Source organism: Centropristis striata, chromosome 5 (genome assembly GCF_030273125.1).
Source record: "Centropristis striata isolate RG_2023a ecotype Rhode Island chromosome 5, C.striata_1.0, whole genome shotgun sequence".
NCBI classification, from domain to species: Eukaryota; Metazoa; Chordata; class Actinopteri; order Perciformes; family Serranidae; genus Centropristis; species Centropristis striata.
This window is the reverse complement of record NC_081521.1, coordinates 18,801,214-18,822,142: the sequence shown is the minus strand read 5'-3', so window position 1 is coordinate 18,822,142 and position 20,929 is coordinate 18,801,214. Positions and strand designations below refer to the sequence as shown.

The following is a 20,929-nucleotide window of genomic DNA, read 5'->3' as shown; positions in this document are numbered from 1 at the left end:
TCTGGTGAAACAGGAAGGAACCGGTCAGCAAAAACAGATCTTCTGGAAAGAGAGAGACAAAAAGCAGTCGCTGACCCCCACCATGTTATCCGAAACTTTATCAGAACAACTTTAAAGAAAAATATCTGCATTTTACCTGAGATTCTGATCTACAATATAAAACTTGCTAGCTATAAATAAACTACCTCTGAGAATTTATTACAAGTGCAAGAGTCTACAGAGCCATGGAAACAGTACAGTGAGGCTCAGAGATGTTGAAAAGACAAAGGACAACTGAGGCTGGTGGTAATGTCATTGCTTTGAGGTATTTACAGTTAAACAATCATTTCCATCTTGTAGCTGTTTTCCAGTCTGCAGTCTGTCCAGACTCATGAAGCCATGAGTCTGTAACGCTCCAAATTGTAATGTTGCTGTAAAGACACTACTAATTCTAAAATGTGGCCCTTGAGAAGATCTTTACAATCAACCCAGGTTGTGACATTTTAAGTGAGACATGTAGAATAAAGTGATTTTCACAGAAATAGAACAATTTTAAACTTTGTTTTGGTGACGGTTTCTAACTGAAACTTCCGTAACTTATGATCCATTCAAATACTGCCGGAGAGTTCAAATTCTAACAAAATGCCTGTTTTTACAGTTTCTTTCTACGATAGGCAGGTTTTTTTTGGCTATCTTTCAAAGAAAACATACTTTTCAGAGGGTTAAGATAAACACGTAAGCAAATTGTTCACCCTTTAAACAAGATCAGCTGAGTCATCACCTGCACGGCGCTGATGAGAAGCCAGCTCACTGTTACAGAGTGTTAAAATAATTGATAATGAGGATGTGTGTGTGTACGTCTGGGTTAAAGAGCCCTCTTCCTCAGTGATCCCCAGCAGAGCTATACTCTGCCCGTCACTCACCATGCCCCCAATGCACAGAAGGATTTGGGGGGCTTCCTGGCATTGTTCTGTGCTATGTGGTGCCTCTTTTTACTGTTTCTGCACTGTTCCTACCCACCATATACAGTAGTGTTCAAAATAATAGCAGTCTAATGTGACTAACCAGATTAATTGAGGTTTTTAGTATATTTTCTATTGCTACATGGCAAACAAGGTACCAGTAGGTGCAGTAGATTCTCAGGAAACCAACAAGACCCAGAATTTGTGGTATTCACGCTCTTAAGGCTGTGCAATTGTGTGTTCAAAAAAATAGCAGTGTCTGCCGTTGACTTGACAAACCACTAAACTAATATTTAGTTGTATGACCACAGTTTTTTATAACTGCTTCACATCTGTGTGGCATGGAGTCAACCAACTTGTGGCACCTTTCAGCTGTTATTACACTCCAAGATTCTTTATCAACATTCCACAATTAATTTACATTTCTTGGTTTTGCTTCAGAAACAGCATTTTTGATGTCACCCCACAAGTTCTCAATTGGATTAAGGTCCACTCCATAACATCAATGTTGTTGGTTTGGAACCAAGATTTTGCTGGTTTACTAGTGTGTTTGGGGTCATTGTCTGGTTGAAACACCCATTTCAAGGGCATGTCCTCTTCAGCATAAGGCAACATGACCTCTTCAAGTATTTTGACATATGCAAACTGATCCATGATCCCTGGTATGTGATAAATAGGCCCAACACCATAGTAGGAGAAACATGCCCATATCATGATGCTGCACCACCATGCTTCACTGTCTTCACTATGTACTGTAGCTTGAATTCAGAGTTTGGGGCTCGTCTCACAAACTGTCTGCGGCCCTTGGACCCAAAAAGAACAATTTTACTCTCATCAGTCCACAAAATGTTCCTCCGTTTCTCTTTAGGCCAGTTGATGTGTTCTTTGGCAGATTGTAACCTCTTCTGCACATGCCTTTTTTTTTAACAGAGGGACTTTGTACATGTCTCATTTAAAATAAAGTGTTTGCACTAACCTGATCCTGTTAAAAACATTAAATTCTGCTCCTCAGAGACACTGTGAAGACATGATTGATTCTGCTGAGACCAACGGCCACGTGACAAATATTCACTGAATCTGTTTACACAGAGCAGAGAGGAGAGGACAGGAGAGGCAGTATTCATAGAGCAGAGAGGAGAGGACAGGAGAGGCTGGAAACATGACAATACTTTAATATGTACAATATGTGGAGACACAATCCTTTTTTTTTTTCAAATATTCATGACACTTGTGGGCACTTGGAAAAATGTTGTATATATAGATTCCATTTTATTCCAATTTCTAGCCATGATTGTGCTGATTCCTTAGAGCTGCAAGACTTATACTATTTTACTATTTTAGGACACAGTGAGTAAAATGAAAAATAAAAACATATAATGGCTTGTTGGGGTTCAGAGGGCTAAATAGGATGTTAAATGTCACATTTTTTAACATTTTAACAGAATATAACTCGCATTCCCTTTTGCTGTGTGGGCGTCCCTGGACTCCTACAGCACTCCCCACTACTGACTGAGGATGTCCTGGCTCCAGGCTGCTTGATTGCTCAGATAGCCCTAAACATCAGAGCTGGAAGGATTCATCTGGTGTCTGCAGGCTTCACACAGAACGACAGCGAGGCCTCAGGAGGGACCGGCCCTCTTCATCTCCACCACACTCATCGTCACAGCGAGGTATGCTCAACTCCAGTTCTATATTTTTACAGATGTAACAATCTGTTTACATCTTCAATTTGTGTTTGAAAAATTAAAAGCAGATTTTACACATAAAAGTGTTTGCAGATGTAGAAGTATTGAATATGTGAAAAGTTGTAAAACCTTTCAGCCTCTGATAAAGTGCCTCATGTGATGTCACCTGAGTCAACATCAGGTGGATCAGAAAACTAAAAATAGGGGGGGGGGGGGGGGGGGGGGGGTGAGTTCACTGAACTCTGCAGCCCGCCAGCTTCTGTGACCAAATGCTTTCCGGTTGAGTGGCATTGTGGGTAGTGTAGGCACCATGTTTTAAACCAGGAAGAAAAATGCATGCATATTTTTTAGTAGTTTATCATGAGTCGAACTTTTTAATGACAAAATATGCTATAAATCAGCAAATACAACTTTAATTATAAATAATACTCTTTATAATTTATTATTTTTACAATTTAATTCAATATAGAACAGCTGCAAATCTACTTAGTTAAAGTTATGTTAAATAACAGGATTAAGCATAAAAAAACACCAATTCGGAACTACCAACAGCGAGCCTTCCTCTCTTTTAACATCATTCTTCTTCAAATCTGTGGCTGGCAGAAATACAAACATTTTTTGCTGGCAACTGAAATGTTTCACTCCAACAATTATCTCCTCAACTATAGATGACAACCATCAAATTTAACAACCTAAATCAGTGTAAATATAGGGCTTCCTGACACAAAAAAATGTTAAGAACCACAATTTTAAATGACAAAATACACCTCAAAGTCACATTTTCCTCCTCCTCCTCCTCCTGTGCTTCTGTTACGTAACGTCTGAAAACATAATCAGATTAACCCCAAAGTTTAAATCTGAACTCTGTCCAGATATAAAACAATATTTCCTCTGCTTTTCACTCCAGACTATGAGCGCTCACGAGCACAACAACCACTCACTGGACCACTTAAACGGCACGCCATGGTTCATCTACGAGTGCACCATCGAGCTGGATGGGGACTGGGACTAATGCCTAACTCAAAGCTATATATTTGCTGAACCTGGTGTTTATAAGCCAGTGTCTTGAAAATGTTTTTAAAGTTTCCAACCACGTGACCTTGTCTATTCAGTGGATGATGCTTTGCCTCAAATCTCATACACCGTAGCTGAGAAAGAGTTCCAAACATAACCATCATTCTTGGATAGCGGATTATGAAATGATTTTTAGGAAATAGATTCCAGTCAAAGAGCTTTTTAAACAATGTGTGGTGCTCTATAATGACTTGTTTCATGAATACAGCAAGTCCACATGTAACAACAGGTGCAAAAACAATGCTGCAGATTTCCCTCGGCAAAAGAAATGTGCCAATGTGCACTTCGTATGTCAAGAAGATCTCCAACTAAAAGGGTAAAACTTGCAAAAGGCACCACAGTCAGCTTAACTGCATTTTTAGAGGCTCCCATATGTAGGATAACACTTAAAAAGCTTATTTTTCTCATTTTCCAAACTGGAAGTCATCTCATTTGACAGTTCTGGAGTGAAACATGTTTCTTTATAAATGAAGTGGCGTTACATTAACTTCACTTCCAAAGGGGCTACATCCTCAAGAACATTGTGCGTAATTTGCACGCATGGAAAGGATTCCTGTTTGACTCCAGCTGAACTGGGATCATTTAGTCTGATATGTTGCTGATAACTTTCTCTGGTGCACTTTTCAACTTTATCTTCATCAAAAACAGACTGCGCAACCATTTTGTCAGCCATGCAGTGACAAAAACTTGTTTGCTGAAAAGATCTCAACATATCCACATAGTGAGTGGATTGCTAAATGATCTGTTGTCAAGACACAAATTGTTCCATACAGATGATGATTTTGACCTTGCATCTCAATCTGTACACCAGAACTTTCAACAAGTCTGATGTCTGCTAGTAGTGGATCCAAAATCTTTCCAAACCCATAGACCTCTCTGTCCACAGAATTAAATAGAAGACAGGTGAATATTGAATATGAAGTGATGAATTATATTCTTGTTGCAAATTCGGAATTTTTGTTTAGGTGCCCAACGGATTTGTTGTTTCCAAGTCATCAAAATACAGCTGTACTTGGAGAGCTTGAAAACATTGTATAGTCGTGCATTTTGTCTTTAGTATTTTATTTTTTTTGCAGCTAACTTTTCATCGTTAGTTAATAAAAACCTAATAGTTTAAATTATTAAGATACATTGGCAATTATCTGCTGCCAAGACTTAATTTGACCCTGTTTTCTTGCACTGTCTAGTCTATGGCCAATAAGTATTTCCTTTACCTTCACAAGATGGAATTTCCCTGAAAGGTATTCGTTCATTTTAAAAGGTGTGTCTACATTTTTAAATATGTGTTGAGCATTTTCAAAAATGCTCATCAATGACTTGACAAACTCATCGTCATGTGGTACCTGCAGACTATTCAATAATAAAGTTGTTGAATTTTTCAGACTTTCTACAGTCCTCTCCAGGACCTCTTTTGTACAAGTAACACTTCTTGTTACAACCATTAAAGTCATATTTGATGAATAATACATTTGTGTAAAAAAATGTTTTTTTTAAAGCGGCAGCATAGTCACTGGTAGTGGCAGCTCTGAATGTAACCGAGGGAATATCTGTTATTTCCTCAGCTACAGCCATAAAGTAAAAATAACACATTGCCTGTAAATGTTTCTATGAACTGGTGGTCTTTATTCAAATTACACTACTTTTACTGTAAGATGTTCTGTTGAACTGCTATATTGTTGACCTGCTACTTTACTGGTAATAAAAGTTTAACTGAATTTAACTTGAATTTTACATTGTTTCATTATTTTGCTGCTGTATTGCTAAATTTAGATTGCATTACATTAATTCTAACTAAATGGAACTCTACTCGAGCTGAGACCAGACCTCAGACATCCACTCACGTCCAATTTGAGAAATGCAGAGCCTTGCTTAGAAATGACTGTTCGCCCACTTTTCTGCTATATGTTTGTTCCGTAAATAAGGGGCCATTGTGTTAACATGTTCAACACAGTTCACTGTTATCTCCTGTTTATTGACCATTTGCAAAAGCTCCGGCCCACTTGGTTACGATTGCTAACAATTAATACTAGTAATGTTATAATACTATATTATATACAAGGAGCATACCTACAACAAGCATTCCTTTTCAAGCATTTATTTATACAGCAACCTATGACCTTTAACCTCAAAATGTGTTTGTGTGAAACGTGTATCTGGAGGAGTGCGCACGCTTATGCACACGTGTGTGTGTAACTAAAATCACATAAAGTTACCTGTGTGTGTGTGTGTGTGTGTGTGTATCTGTAACTGTAATCACATAAAGTTACCTGTGTGTGCGTGTGTCTGTCTGTCTGTCTGTCTCTGTGTGTGTATGTGTGTGTGTGTGTGATTCTCTCTTTCTGTGAGAGATGGATGAAAGGATGAAAGGAGGAAAGGCTTTGGGGTCGACCAATCAGAGCAGAGCAATCAACGGAAATTAACGGCTGTGGAATCTTCCACCACAGTGACAGCAGCCAGAGGTGGACAGACTGGAATTTCTGGCCTCGAACAGAAAGCATTTTTGGCAAAACCATAATACCTATCATTGATCCAACTTCACTTTGAGCAGTTCTTCCTGAACGTCTACATGTCTTTTTTTTCTGAAAAATGAAAAAATAGCTTTGTTAGAGCGATCTAAAAAAACTGTTAAATATACTTTTATACAGAAATCTTCCTGTGTTTTTAATATGGGAGTCAATGGGACTGTTGGTGCGTGTTGGTGGCGCATCTGTGCGTCGTACGCCCAAACTATAACTCTGACAACTTTACCAGAGGATTGTGAGTGAGAAGACAAATTTTCCTACGTTTCTCTGTATAAATTATTTCTGTAGAGTGGAATTTGCGGCCTGGAGCGCAGTTTTCAAATTTATTTTTTGACAATTTTTTCTCTCCCTCTATACTCAGCGATGATGTCACAAACTCTGACACGAACATTCCATGTAATACACACCCATTATAATCTCAGAATTTCTCCAAAAATTATCATGTTCTTCGAACAGGGATTGATAAAAAACTGTATGATCTATCGAAACGTGGATTAATACACCAATATACAAGACTTGTGTCTACTGTTTAAAGTTTAAATGGAGTCTCTAGGTGAAATTATGCCGGAGGAGTAGATGTTTGAAAATCTCCAATTATTGCTCTTTTTTGCTCATTTTTTTTCGGCCGTCCCATTCACTTCAATGCAAAATTTTGCGCAGTTTTTTGCGACTTATGTCGTGAAAAATTTGCATTCCATAGAGAAAAGTAATAGCACACCGATCCCGATCAAACCGCACGTTTTGATATATATGAGTAGTGGGACGAAATTGTGTCCGGAAGAGGAAGAAGAAAAAATCCACAGTATAACAATATAACACCATTGCTCCGTGGCCCTAATAATACTAGTTGACAGGAACCATAGCTGGTAAATCCGGTTTGGGTTATCTCAACTAACATTGTTAAACAATCGTTAGTTAGCTCATATTTGGTGGCTAGCAGCTTAACTTACCTAGGAGCTGACATACATGTGTCTGTTACAGTGCTAAAATAATAATTGATTGATTGATTGATTGATTGATAATGAGGATGTGTCTGTGTGTACGTCTGGGTTAAAGAGCCCTCTTCCTCAGTGATGTGCCCCGGGCTTCCCAGCTCCTCTATACTCTGCCCGTCACCCCAATGCACAGAAGGATTTGGGGGGCTTCCTGGCATTGTTCTGTGCTATGTGGTGCCTCTTTTTACTGTTCTGCATAGTTCCTACCTGCCATATACACATATGATGCGAGTTAATGTGCTGAGGAAACTCACCATTTTGGTGTTAAAGCATTAGAAAACAGATTCTGTAATTATTTAACCCCAAAGGGTCACAACATTAACTTGAGAAGTTGTGAAACTATAAGAGTTTGGGTTGGCATTATTTTTTAGGCTTTGTTGGGCAAAAAAATTCGATTCATCGTAATTTCGAGTGGTCTGAGAGAAATCTAGACCTCTGCATCTGCTTTTGCCTCTGTTTTCAGGCTTTAGAAATGATGTCCCGTGACGGGAGACAATCGCATGTCCCTTCAGATGGGTAAGTCTAAATTAATGGTTGACAATTCTGCAGAGAAAGTTGCTTTTATTGTTTGTAACAGGATTTTGTTATTCCAAATGGTTTATTTCATTTAAAATCACCTTATACTACATGTCTCATTCAAATTGTTGCCAAAAATAAAGTGTTTAGAATAACTAAATCCTGTTAAAAACATTAAATTCTGCTCCTCAGAGACAGAGACGGTCACGTGACAAATATTCACTGAAAATTTGTTTACACAGAGCAGAGAGGAGAGGACAGGAGAGGCTGGAAACGTGCAAATAGTTCAATATGTATAGCATGACACTTGTGGGCTCTTGGAAAAGTATTGGTTATATAAATTCCATTTTATTCCCCAAAAAATTATCAGGGAAATTCAACTTGTGTTTTTTTTTTTTTTTTTTATGATTTATGTCATATCGTCGTCATTTTAACTCGCATTCCCTTTTGCTGTGTGAGCGTCCCTGGACTACACCACTCCCCACTATTGACTGAGGATGTCCTGTTAGATCTGTGTGTGTGTGTGTGTGTGTGTGTGTGTGTGTGTGTGTGTGTGTGTGTGTGTGTGTGTGTGTGTGGTAACGAGAAATGGGAGGGTAGAAACTCCAGGCTGCTTGATTGCTCAGATAGCCCTAAACATCAGAGCTGGAAGGATTCATCTGGTGTCTGCAGGCTTCACACAGAACAGCAGCGAGGCCTCAGGAGGGACCGGCCCTCTTCATCTCCACCACACTCAGCGTCACAGCGAGGTATGCTCAACTCCAGTTCTGTATGCACAGATGTAACAATCTGTTTACATCTTCAATTTCTTTTTTTGTTTTGGAAGTACTTCATATGTGGGGAAAAGGTTGTATAACCTTTCGGCTTCTAATGAAGTGACTCATGCTCACTTGAATCAGCATCAGGTGGAATAGAAAATTACAAGTTGGAAAACAAAGTAGGGGTGTGTGGAGTTAAAAAGAAAATTAGTTTACCAGAGGTTACGAGCGTAGCACAACAAAATCAGCGACCAAACTGCGGTTAAGAGTCTAATCTATGGATAATGAATTGCTTTGTTTTGGGGGTTTTATTGGCCTGTTGGTGGCAAAAAATTGTGAGTCCATTATTATTGGACTGCTGAATCAGTGCAGTGCTCTTTAATGACAAAAATATGCTATAAACAAGCAAGTATATCTTTGTTAAAAAAAATGTTTAAAGAGACACAATTGATTCGAGCAACGGCAAATTAATCTGTTGACAAGTCATTTATTGAGCAATGTCACGTTTTTTTTTGTTCCGACTTCTCAATCGTGATGATTTTTTGCTTTTTTCATTTTTTATTATAACTTCAAAATGAATATTTTGTTTTTGTTTTTTTGTTAGTGGCACAAAACAAGCAGTTTGACGATGTTACCTGATACTTGTGCTGACCATTTTTTAAAAGTAGACACTTTACCAACTCGGATATTGAAGAAGAATATAATTTATGATAATACTTTTAGACTCAAAAGAATACTGTTCTGAGAACAGTATTATAGGGATGTTAACTGTTGGAGCACACAACCAGCGGTCCAGAGCCTGACTCTTCTGAACCCAGTTGCTAGTTGAAATGCTGGCATTTAATGTTACAGAGATGTTAAATGTAGCTGCTGCAATCCGGTCTGTGACCGACTTTAGGACTATTCTTTAAAAAACACTCCGGTTAAGGTTAGTCAACAAAAATATTAAGTTACAGTTAGGCTTAAAAAACTTTAAAAAATGGATTTAACTTCTAACAACTGGACAGAAACACCAGTCAACTGGTTTCAAGTCCTGGATTGATTAGCGAGCCTACCCCTCTGTTAACATCATGATTTTTCACCAGACAAAAATGCAGCAAATAAATGTATCAGTAGTATCACTTTTTTTCAGCAACTGGAATGTCTGATCACAGGTTTCACTTCAACAGTTCAACAACCATCAAATTCTGCTAAACAAAGTCAGAAATGTATTAACTGTGTATTGTTGCTTGGGAAACTTTCTAATAATCTGTTTTGGTTTTAGTATCCACCTCTCAAAATCATTTCATTAACATTTTCCTCCTCCTCCTACTCCTGTGCTTCTGTTATGTAACGTCTGAAAACATAATCAGATTAATCCAAAGTTTAAATCTGAACTCTGTCCAGATATAAAACAGTTTTTCCTCTGCTTTTCTCTCCAGACTATGAGCGCTCACGAGCACAACAACCACTCGTTGGACTACTTAAACGGCACGCCATGGTTCATCCACGATTGCACCATAGAGCTAAACGCGGCCGGAGACTACCGCCGCATCGGCCTCTTCCTCATCTACCTTTTCATCTTCGTGGTGGGCCTGCTGGAGAACGTGCTGGTTGTCTGGGTCAACTGGCGCCGACGCCACTCGGCCAATGGCGTTCTTTTCTGCATCATCAACGTGAGCCTGTCGGACCTGATGGTGATCGTGATCTTGCCGTTCTTCATGATGGAGGTGACCATGGACAAGGTCTGGCTGTGGGGGCGCTTCCTCTGCAAGGTCACCAACCTCATCTACGTGGTCAACTTCTACAGCAGCTCCTTCTTCCTGGCGTTTATGACCCTGGAGCGCTACCTGTCCCTGACCCGACCCTCGTTCCCGGCCTTGTTCCCCGTGGTGGGCCAGCGCCGATGGGTGCTCTGCGGAGGCCTGTGGGTGCTCTCCTTCTTCTTGGCTCTGATGGAGAACATCCATGTGGATCTTCTGGAGTGGGACGAGCCGGGCTGCTACATGATGCCTGAGTACGCCTACATGGAGTGGTTTGTGTCCGTGGCGTTCCTTTGCTTGATCTTCCAGTTCCTCGGGCCTGCCACCGTCATCATCACCTGCAACGTGCTGATCGCTCGCGCCGTCCGAACGGCCCCTGACGTACAGAGCCAGCGGGACGTGTGGCTGGTGCACGTGTACTCCCTGGTGTTTATCTTGTGCTGGCTGCCGTATCACTTTGTCATGTTCATGCTGATGATCGACGACCTCAACCCCTTCATCCTCAGCTGCAACGCCGTGGAAGTCCTCTACTTCTCGTTCAGTGTGGTGCAGAGCCTGTCACTGTTCCACTGTGTCGCCAACCCCATCCTCTACAACTTCCTCAGCAAGAGCTTCCGCAACAACCTGATCAACACCGTGGTGGACTTCATCCCTAGAGAGGGAGCTGGGGGCCAGCTGGGAGCGGCGATCGAGCCCAACGCCACCAATGGCGGCGGGGGCGACCTGGAGAAGCAGCGCAAGTTCAGTAATGCCAGCACCAGCCAGTCTGATGTAGGATCATAAAAGAGAAGAGAAGACGTTTTTCTAAGAAAGACTCAAGATGGACTGACAGACACCTTCCTCTCATAGTCTGCTTCCTGTTGTCCTTTTTTTTTGTATCTGATCAAAGTTTTAAATAGAGGAAGAGGGAAAATGTTTTTTTTTATTTTTGCCCCTTCAAAGCTGCTCAACTCCCACAGGAACTCATGGCAACCTCTAAAATCTCCTGGCACAGACAAAGAATAAGCGCCACACCAGGAATGTGTGTAAACAAACCTGCTGTCAGTCCGTCCAGTGCTAGATAAAAGCAGAATCCTTATAAACATCTTGCAAATGTGAAAACTGTTTTTTGTTTTAATTGCAGATCTAACAGGTAAATCATAATTCACTTCATGATTATTTATCTGTTCCTGTAGTCGTAATAAATACAATGAAACTCAATCAAACCTGGATCAGTTTAAGCTGCAGAGTATGTACTTTGTTATCTCACATTTTTATGGACTGGATTTGAAAATTCTTCCATGACTTTACATTACAGAGTGGACTCAAGTCTGGCAAACAATGCAGCAAAAAAGGCATGCAGACTAAAGCTCAGACTGATAAAAAAGAAAACATTTTAATTTATTCTCATTAAATTAAAAAAAATGAAGAGAGGGACAGAATGTCGGGGAATGAGTTAAGAAATGTGAGTGATAGTAAACGCATAACTTAGTAGAGGTACGTTAAGTGACGTCAACAACTGCAGAAAATAGTAATTTGTGGTTATATTACATGACAGTTGTCCACTGGAGATTAACCCTCTGCACCCCAACGAACCGTTTCAGGGCGTTTTTTTTTTTTTTAGCTCTTGGATTTTACTCTCTCTGTCCTTGTATTTCACTGCAATATATAAAATCTATATAAGTCCTGCAGCTCTATGGAATCAACACAATCATGGCTAGAAGTGGGAACAACTCAGACATGTCTTTGTGCAGAATTACAGTTAGAATGAAAGAAATCAGAGTTGAATTTCTCTAAGTTATTATTTTTTTCAAATTGGAATTTATATATAGGCTACAACACTTTTCCAAGTGTCATGTTATTGGAAAAAAAAATTGTGTCTCCACATATTGTACGATACACTGTATTGTCATGTTTCCAGCCTCTCCTGTCCTCTCTTCTCTGCTCTGTGTAAACAGCCTCTCCTGTCCTGTCCTCTCCTCTCTGCTCTGTGTAAACAGATTTTCAGTGAATATTTGTCACGTGACCGTTGGTCTCAGCAGAATCAATCATGTCTTCAAAGTGTCTCTGAGGAGCAGAATTTAATGTTTTTAACAGGATCTGGTTAGTGAAAACACTTTATTTTAAATGACACATGTAGAATAAAGAGATTCTGACACAAATATCAACATTTTAAGCTTCGTTTTGGTCAATTCCTAACCTGTTCAAGGACTGTCGGAAAGTTCAAATGCAGACGATAATGCCTGTTTTTACAGTTTTTTCTACAATAAATGATGTGGGTTGGCTTTTGGGCAATCTTTTAAAAGAAACAGGTTTCAATCAATTTTATTACACACACAATTAAATGCCATGGTTTTTACTAAACGTTCAAGGAATAAACTGCAGCCCTGATTCCAAAAACGATCAAATCAAATTCAGATGTCAGAGTTTAGATTTACAAAAAACAAAAGTGTATTAGTTTGAACATGAAATACAGGTTTCTGTTTTATTTAGGTTTTAGACAACGTATCACTTTTAAAAAAAAAATCTGGGTTGTTATTCTATGAGTTTTCCAGGTTTTCCATGACCTTGGTAAGCAGAGTGAATGAACAAGCTCGAGGACAACGTGGATGTTTTGAGGCTTAATGTGTTTATTTTACTGAGACACTTTGCTGCTCTTGCACTCAGCTATCTCTCTCTTCGCAGGCTTTATTACATTTACTTCCATTTCTGTCTTCATCTGGAATGTGTCGCGTTCAACAGTTTAGATGATAAGAAAGCAGAAAAAGGAAAGGGGGGTGGGTGGGGGGGTGGTCAGTCCACAGATGGCACAATAGCAGGAAGAGACCGGGCTTTAAAAAAAGGGGCAAAGGTCACCAGCCCCTGGAAGCAGGAGGTTCACAAGTCTACCCAGATTTCTGCAAGTTCATCACTGAAATTCTGATGACGGGTGGACTTTAAAAGGTCGTCGTAAACAGATTCATCTCGGGGTGATAACAGTCTTCCTGGAGGCATTTATTTTATTCTTTTCAAAAAAACATTTTTTTTAAAAAGGCAGACATTCAAAGATAGCTTTAGAAACAGATAATGTATAAAGGCATAAAAATAATAAATATCGTCATAAATATGAGGTAAGACACAAATTTCACACAGAAATGTGATGGGCACTTAAATATTTCTACATACTTCACAAACAAGTGAATACATCATGTGGCAGATTCTGACAGCATTCATAAACTTTTTAACATCAAAACATAAGATGTTTATTTTACCTCTTAATGAGAAATAAAATCTTTCATGTGGCTGGTCTTGTTTTTGATCTATGGAGTGAAAAATTAAACTCTAAAAGACATAAAAAAGTGTGAAAATAGTGACTGCAAATATAGGAAAATAATTTCTATGCTACAACGAAGTGCTACTTTAATTTAATAACAGTGTTTAAATATCAACCACTGACAAAGAAACCCTCTCCTCATGTTTAAAGTTGTAGAGATACAGACTGAACACAAGCAGAGCTGCACAACAACCATCAGCTTCCTTTCTTTCACCCACAGAACAGGACACACTGCCACCACGTGGCTGCTTTTATCTGAGTTCACAGAGAGCAAACCTCAGTGAACAGCATCTATAATGTTCACTTCTAAAAGTCTAAGACTAATACAGAGTTAAACGAGAATAATCAGTTAGTCGAACAGAAAAGAAACCTGCTGTTTAGTTCATTTCTTGTTGCAGCTTGTAAAACTTCTATAACATCATAAACCGATTAAGTTTTTGACTCTAATGCCACAAAAAAAAAGCTATTTGAAGGTGTTACCTTGTGCCAACCTTTTTTTAAATGTTTCCACATTTTTAGGGCTGTACCGAAAGTCTTTCTACTACATTCAGAGCTGCTGTTGTTAAATATTTCACTATTTTGTTTGCTAGATAGTATTAACCGAACCCTCTGAGCCCCATGAAACAAATGTTTTCTTTAAGTGATAGGCAAAAATACACAGTTTGTCGTAAAAAGAAACTGTAAAAACAGGCATTATCATCAAAATTTGAACTCTCTGTGATGGGAAATTAAAGTTTCTGTTAGAAATACAGAGGAGAGGCTGGAAACATGCAAATTGTTCATTATGTGTAGCATGTGGAGACCAGATTTTTTTAGTCCAATATTCATGATACTTGTGGCCACGTGGGAAATCTATCAAAGAAATTCAACTTTGTTTTTCTTTTATGATTTCTGTCATTGTAACTGTGTTATTCTGCACAAAGACATGTTTGAGTTGTTCCCACTTCTAGCCATGATTGAACTGATTCCATGGTGCTGCAGGACTTATAGATTTATATATATTTTATACATTGCAGTCAAATACAAGGCCACAGTGAGGAAAAAGTAAAAAGAGCAAAACACGCCCTGAAACAGCTTGTTGGGGTTAATGTATAAATGTAATTTAAGGTGCTGTTGGATTGTTTCCTCTTGGAACTTAAAACGCTCTGCAGTTATTGGAAATGTTCGGACCACACGAGAAACATCGATAGGAAGCCACCACCGGAAACGTATTCTAAAAAAAGTATAAAACTAAGAAATAATCCTGAACATCATCTTCAAATACTGGCTTTAAGAATGAACAGACATGAAAACCTTTCTTGATTTAGAATGTTATGAATTATTTTTCCAGCTCTTCGGTACAGCCCTAGACATCTTTGACACTAGATGTTTAATCAAGTCATCAAAAAAACGAATCGTCAATGAAAATAATCATAAGTTTCAGCCCTATTCTATTATATGCAGAATGTGGTCCACGACAACCAGACATAGAGGACGTGTCGGACAGACAGAGGGGACAGGGACAGAGACGCATCAGGTGTCCACCGCCGGCAGCGGCTCTTTAGAGTGATCATTGTACATGAAGGTCTGCTCGATGTTGAAGTCCGGGGGCAGGTGGTCCTTGTGGAGCTCCATGTGCGACGACACCAGCTTCAGCGTGGAGAAGAAAAGGCCGCAGACGGTGCAGCGGTACATGAGCGCGCCGGCATGCGTCTTCAGGTGGCAGATCATGGTGGAGCGGCCTCTGAAGAAGCGCAGACACACTTTGCACTGGTACGGTTTCTCCCCGGTGTGGATGCGGAGGTGGTAGGTGAACTCCCCCGAGTGGGCGAAGCGTTTCCCGCAGTAGCGACACCTGTACCACTTCCCCCGCACGCCCGCTGCACCCACTCCCCCGTCCTGCCCCGAGCTCCCGTTGGCGAGGACCCCGGGGGGCAGGCCGTGGGCCGAGCCCTGGAAGAACTTGTCTGACATGCTGAAACTCATTCCCAGCCCCAGACCCAGGTTGCTCATTTTAACGAGCCCTGCAGACTGCGGGCCCTCCAGAGACTGCTCCGCTTTACGTTTGCCCAGCCAGCCCTGACCCCCACCCCCGCCCCCGCCCCCCAGGGACTCTGTGGTGTGCAGGCTGAGGTGGTACTGGAAGGCCGAGGCCGAGCGGAAAGTCTGCGGGCACAGGAAGCAATGCAGCTCCTCCGCTCCCCCCACCCCGCCTCCATCCGCCCCGGCTCTGTACGCCCGCAGCGCCGCCCGCTCCCGCTCCTTGGCCGCGGCCTCCTCCGCGTGTCCCGTCATATGTCTGTCCAGCTGGGAGCGCTCGACGAAGCAGCAGGCGCAGTGCGGGCAGGTGAAGACGGGCAGCGAGAGGTGGGCGAGGGCGTGCCACAGCAGGGAGCACAGCGAGAGCTGTGGGAGGTGACACACGCCGCAGCTCAGGCTCTGAGGACACACGTGGCTCAGCAGGTGGTCTTTGACCGTCTGGAGGAAGACAGAAAATAAACATGAGAGCAGCAGGTGGTTAAAGAGTAACTCCATGCTCTTATTTTCTCTGCATGTTACTACTAGATAGTCTCTTTTCTGGCACTAACTTCACAAACAACAGACACTTTATTTGCTTATTTGGTTCTTATATTATAATCTTATTTCTCCTGAATTAGAGATGCAGAATCCTAAAAAGTATCTAATTGCGATTATTCAGACTGAAATTTTAATTGCAATATGATTCACAATATGATTTTTTTTGACCGTTTTTATCCATTCACCTAATGCGTGTATTAGCAACACAAAAATTGCTTAAACTTATCAGACATAGCTGAGCTGGAAATGGACTTCAGAAAGCCAAATATTAATGTTCTGAACCCATGTCCTTCTATTAGAGATTTATGACCAAAACATCTTGACACTAATTATTGTTAATGTGTGTGTATAAAAACTGACCTGAAATGATCCTTTCTAGTGATGTTTTGTGCAGCTGGAAACATGCAGACCTTTTTTACATTTTACATTAACCACTAACCTGGAAGTCCTTGCTGAGGGTCTTGGTGCACACTGCACACTGCAGCTCGGTGCTGTTCCCCTGGCTGCCGTTGGTCAACGCTGCCTGCGGGATGGTGTAGCTGGAGGCCGTGTGGCGGTGGTGGCGCAGCAGCTTGTTTTGGCTGCAGAACTGCAGGTGGCACATGTCGCAGGTGAAGAGCTGCACCCCGACATGGGAGAGCGAGTGTGCAACACCGGCACCGCGGTCCGGGAACGAGGACCCACATACTCTGCAGAGCCCCAGCTCCGTCAGGTGGCTCTCAGCGTGTCTCCTGAGGGCCGCCGGGTCTGCTGGGAGAGGCGCCGCACACGCTTTACAGGACAGCACAGTCCCCGTCACCTGGAGGAGAGAAGAGCATGAGTTCAGCTGTGTGGACTCATGTTGACCTGAAATGTTTCAGTGCTGTTAAATACAAACATTACCTGGCTGCTTGAGTGTCCTCCCTCCCCGTTCTCCACGTACACCAGGTCGTCTTCGTCCTCCTCCTCGTCTCCTTCCTCCATGAAGTTCTCATCGTCGCTCAGTTCGATGATCTCCCCTGCCAGCTGCCTCCACTGCTCGTCCTCTGTCCCCTCCATTGCTCCATTCTCTTTCAGAGTCTCCTCATTCTCTCCGTCCCCCACCTCTACAAACACCAGCCTGCCGTCCCTCTGCAGGTCCACCACGCCGCCCTCCACCGACCCCACCTGCAGGCTGCCCAGAGGCTCCCCCGAGGAAGACGATGGATCGCAGGCCTCAGCTCCGAGCTGAGCCGAGGAGTCGGGGAAGGAGCAGGAGTCAGGAGGCGCAGCAGGAGGCAGAGAGCTCCCTGCGCTCTCAGAAACCATCCGTCCACCTGCGTCTCCGTCCTCACAGCTGCCTTCGGCCTCCTCCTCCAAACCCTGCTCAGTCTTCAGCTGGAGCACCGGAGGCGGCACGCTGTCACTCTGACTGGAATGGCTGCTGGTTAGAAGATCGTGTCGTCCTGGAAGCTGATGATCTGCCGCCATCTGTCCGTATCCGATGTGAGACTGCATGTCTTCTGCCTTTAGGTCCAGAGGCAGGACCTCAGTGTGAGCTTCCCGGCTGATCCTCGCCGTCCTGGCTTGGAAGAGAGGCGAGGGAGCAGCTGCAGGGGTTGGGGCAGCGGACGAAGACAGAGACGAGCAGGAGGCGGCAGAGGAACACACAGACGATGCTGAGACAGAAGCTGCACCAACAGCTGCCACCGTGGATGCAGCAGCAGCAGCAGCAGCAGCCACCATGCTGGAGTCCAGCGTGAGCTCTCCGGGGCTGCCCGCCTTACAGTTTGCAGACACAGATGCCTGCAGGTCAGGGAAGGTGGCGTGGCAAGCCCTCACAAGCTCACTGACGCCCAGCCTCTCCGCCAGCTCGTACAACACCCCGACATCTATGAGGTCGATCAGGATCTCCCCCGTATAGACGAACGTCAGCACCTTCTCGAAGTTGGCCGGGGAGATGAACTCCAGGGAGAAGGCAGCGGTGGACGAGGCTGCGGCCCGGGCGAAGAGGTTACGGAAATACGTCCCTGCGCAGGCCAGCATCGCACGGTGCGCTGCGAACGTGCGGTTGCCAACTTGCAGGAACACATCACAGTACTGGCGTGATTGGCGGCAGCGGTTGAGCTCGGCGAGAAGGCTGGCAGCGTGGCCGTGACCCTGTAGCCGGATCCTCATCCCTGCTGCTGCTGCTGCAGCTCCTGGTGCACTACAGTCCAACTGATGGAGAGCAGGAGAGAGTTTGATATTTTAACAGTCTTTCTGATTTTCAGGAAAATTCACTTCCTTCATATTTGGAAGTATTCACTCACAAAGGCTGCTTTTCATTTTTAACCCTCTGAACACCAACAAACCGTTTCAGGGCTCTTTTTTACATTTTACTCACTGTGGCCTTGTATTTCACTGCAATATATAAGATATAAATATTGTTAATCATTAAAAAAAAGACGCAAGATTTAAAAAACAAATTGGAAAAAATGGAATCGATGTATACAACACTTTCCCAAGTTCCCACGAACGTCATTAATATTCAGAAAAGAATAATTCCCCACATTCTATACATTGAACTATTTACATTTTTACAACCTTTCCTGTCCTCTCCTCTCTGCTCTGTGTAAACAGCCTATCCTCTCCCCTCTTCTCTGTGTAAACAGCCTCTCTTGTCCTCTCCTCTCTGCTCTGTGTAAACAGCCTCTCCTGTCCTCTCCTCTCTGCTCTGTGTAAACAGATTTTCAGTGAATAGGTCACGGTCACGTGACCGTTGGTCTCAGCAGAATCAATCATGTCTTCACAGTGTCTCTGAGGAGCAGAATTTAATGTTTTTAACAGGATCTGGTTAGTGCAAACTATTTTAAGCTTAGTGTGGGTTACTTTGTCTAAGCAAAAGTTTTCCTGAGCTCAGTATGATTTTATTTAAATGTTTCAAATTTGCTTGTTTTGCCTTATCAAAACAATCCCAAAGCCTAAAGACATTCAGTTTACAACATCATAAAAATAATATTACAATTTTGCAACACTATCCCTGAGTGACTAGAGTCAAACAGAAATGTTTCTGGAGCCAAAGAGTTAAAATTAAAAGCGACTCAGCTTCAATCAATAACATTAAAGACCACAAACAAAGTCAGAATGGGAGTGCAGTCATTCACTCAGACCTTCAACATCAACATTATGCCACTTACAACATCAGCCTAAAAAAACATCAAAGAGCAAAAGGACAAAACATTTAAAAGTTATCTCCCTCCTTTGTTTATTTAACTGAAATTTGAGCTATTTTCTTGATTGAATTTAAAAAAAAAAAAAAGTAGTTTATACATGTTTTATATTACCTTGTGTTGTTGAGAGCTGCTCGCCTTGTAATGCATCAGTAATGACTAATATCTTCTATCGTATTTGACCTTAAATCAGCTTTTTACTATTCAAAACTTTCAAGCAGACTTACAGGTGGGCTGAAACATAATTTTAGGTTAGGAAACATGTAATGGATATTTCTGCCTCTTTGGTTGCTTTTTTCAATAGTTACAGTAGATTAATTTGAAGTAACATAGTCAGAAAATACATACTTCTAAAAACAGGCAGCTGTCGCCAGATTTATATGTATTTGTTATCTTTTTTTAAATAAAATACTTTAAAGTACTAATAACCATCACAGACAGTGGTGAATGGACACATTAGGCTGTAAGCATCTCACCAACATCCAATTAATTAAAACAAATTCATGTTTCCAACGAACTGTTGCATGTTTTTACACATTTTACTCGCTGAATTTACATTTTAAAAACCGTTAATTTAACAAGAAGCTAACGGAGCTTAGCCAATTTTTCCCAGACACGTTAAGGCAACTCTGGTCACTAAATCACACAGATTTATTCGGAGCAGAAATCATCCCCGTTTTAATATTTTCGTCTAATTAGTGTCATTACGATGACTTACCCATTTAAAAGATGTTCGTGTGTGTGACGGACAGTGTTCTCTTTGTTTTCCAGAGGGAGTCTGGTGCTGGAACAGACTGTAAATCTTATAAATAATGACAACCCTTCTTCGGCCGGCGCGCTTTGATGGCGTATGTCAACAAAGTGAACCGCGGGCGCCCCTTGCAGGTCGACAGATGTACTGCAGAGAAAAGTACAAATACTCAGTTCAGTGTAAGTAATCTGATACTTTATTATTATTATTATTATTATTATTATTATTATTATTATTATTATTATTATTATTATTTTTATTAGTAGTAGTAGTAGTAGTAGTATTCACACCACAAATACAAGTTAGTATATATATATTGTATCATAGGAAAACTGCAAATATCCCGTGGTGGAAGGAGTACTCAGATATTTTACTCATGTAAGATTATTCATACCGTAAAAAAAATCTATATAATATAATTAAATTATTATTATTTTAACTAATGCATGATTCTACAAGCAGGATTTTTTTGGGAGCTCATCAATTAATGATCATTTTCGTGATGGTTTCATCTATAACCATAATATTAATAATGGGAAAATAATGATAATAATAATAATAATGATAATATTTATAACAATAAAAATACCTTTTTCCCTCCATTAATCAATTGATTGTTTGTATTGTAAAAAGGCTTAAATTATCAAAATAGTTTTTATTAATGTTCAGTTGGATTGGATTGTTGTGTGCTACATATTGACATGTTTAGTTTGCAAAAATCTAGTAACTAAAGAAAAGTAAAAGTAACTAAAACTTATTATTATAACTAATGCATTATTGTGAAAGCGGGATATTTTTGAAGCACATTGTAACTATCAATTAATGATTATTTTCATGATGGATTATTCTATAACCATAATAATAATAAACTTAATGGAGAAAATTAAAATGATATTCATTATTATTATTATTTTAATAATAAGCATA

The 20,929-nt window shown here is 41.1% G+C and overlaps 2 protein-coding genes across 2 annotated transcripts; one reads left to right on the top strand and one right to left on the bottom strand.

The window, feature by feature from the left end:
- The first annotated feature begins 8,398 nt into the window (after window positions 1-8,398).
- Window positions 8,399-12,639, top strand: gpr182 (G protein-coupled receptor 182). The gene is made up of 2 exons (XM_059332804.1): window positions 8,399-8,482; window positions 9,913-12,639. Exon 2 carries the CDS (start codon window positions 9,916-9,918, stop codon window positions 11,014-11,016), a length of 1,101 nt encoding a protein of 366 aa, XP_059188787.1. The 5' UTR covers window positions 8,399-8,482; window positions 9,913-9,915; the 3' UTR covers window positions 11,017-12,639.
- A 185-nt stretch (window positions 12,640-12,824) lies between these two features.
- LOC131971376 (zinc finger and BTB domain-containing protein 39) lies at window positions 12,825-20,042 on the bottom strand. Its single transcript, XM_059332800.1, has 4 exons — window positions 19,970-20,042; window positions 16,964-18,259; window positions 16,521-16,880; window positions 12,825-15,982 (listed from the first exon to the last, which is right to left on the bottom strand). The coding sequence occupies exons 2-4, from the start codon at window positions 18,215-18,217 to the stop codon at window positions 15,038-15,040; spliced, it is 2,559 nt and encodes an 852-aa protein (XP_059188783.1). The 5' UTR covers window positions 18,218-18,259; window positions 19,970-20,042; the 3' UTR covers window positions 12,825-15,037.
- Window positions 20,043-20,929: the final 887 nt, after the last annotated feature.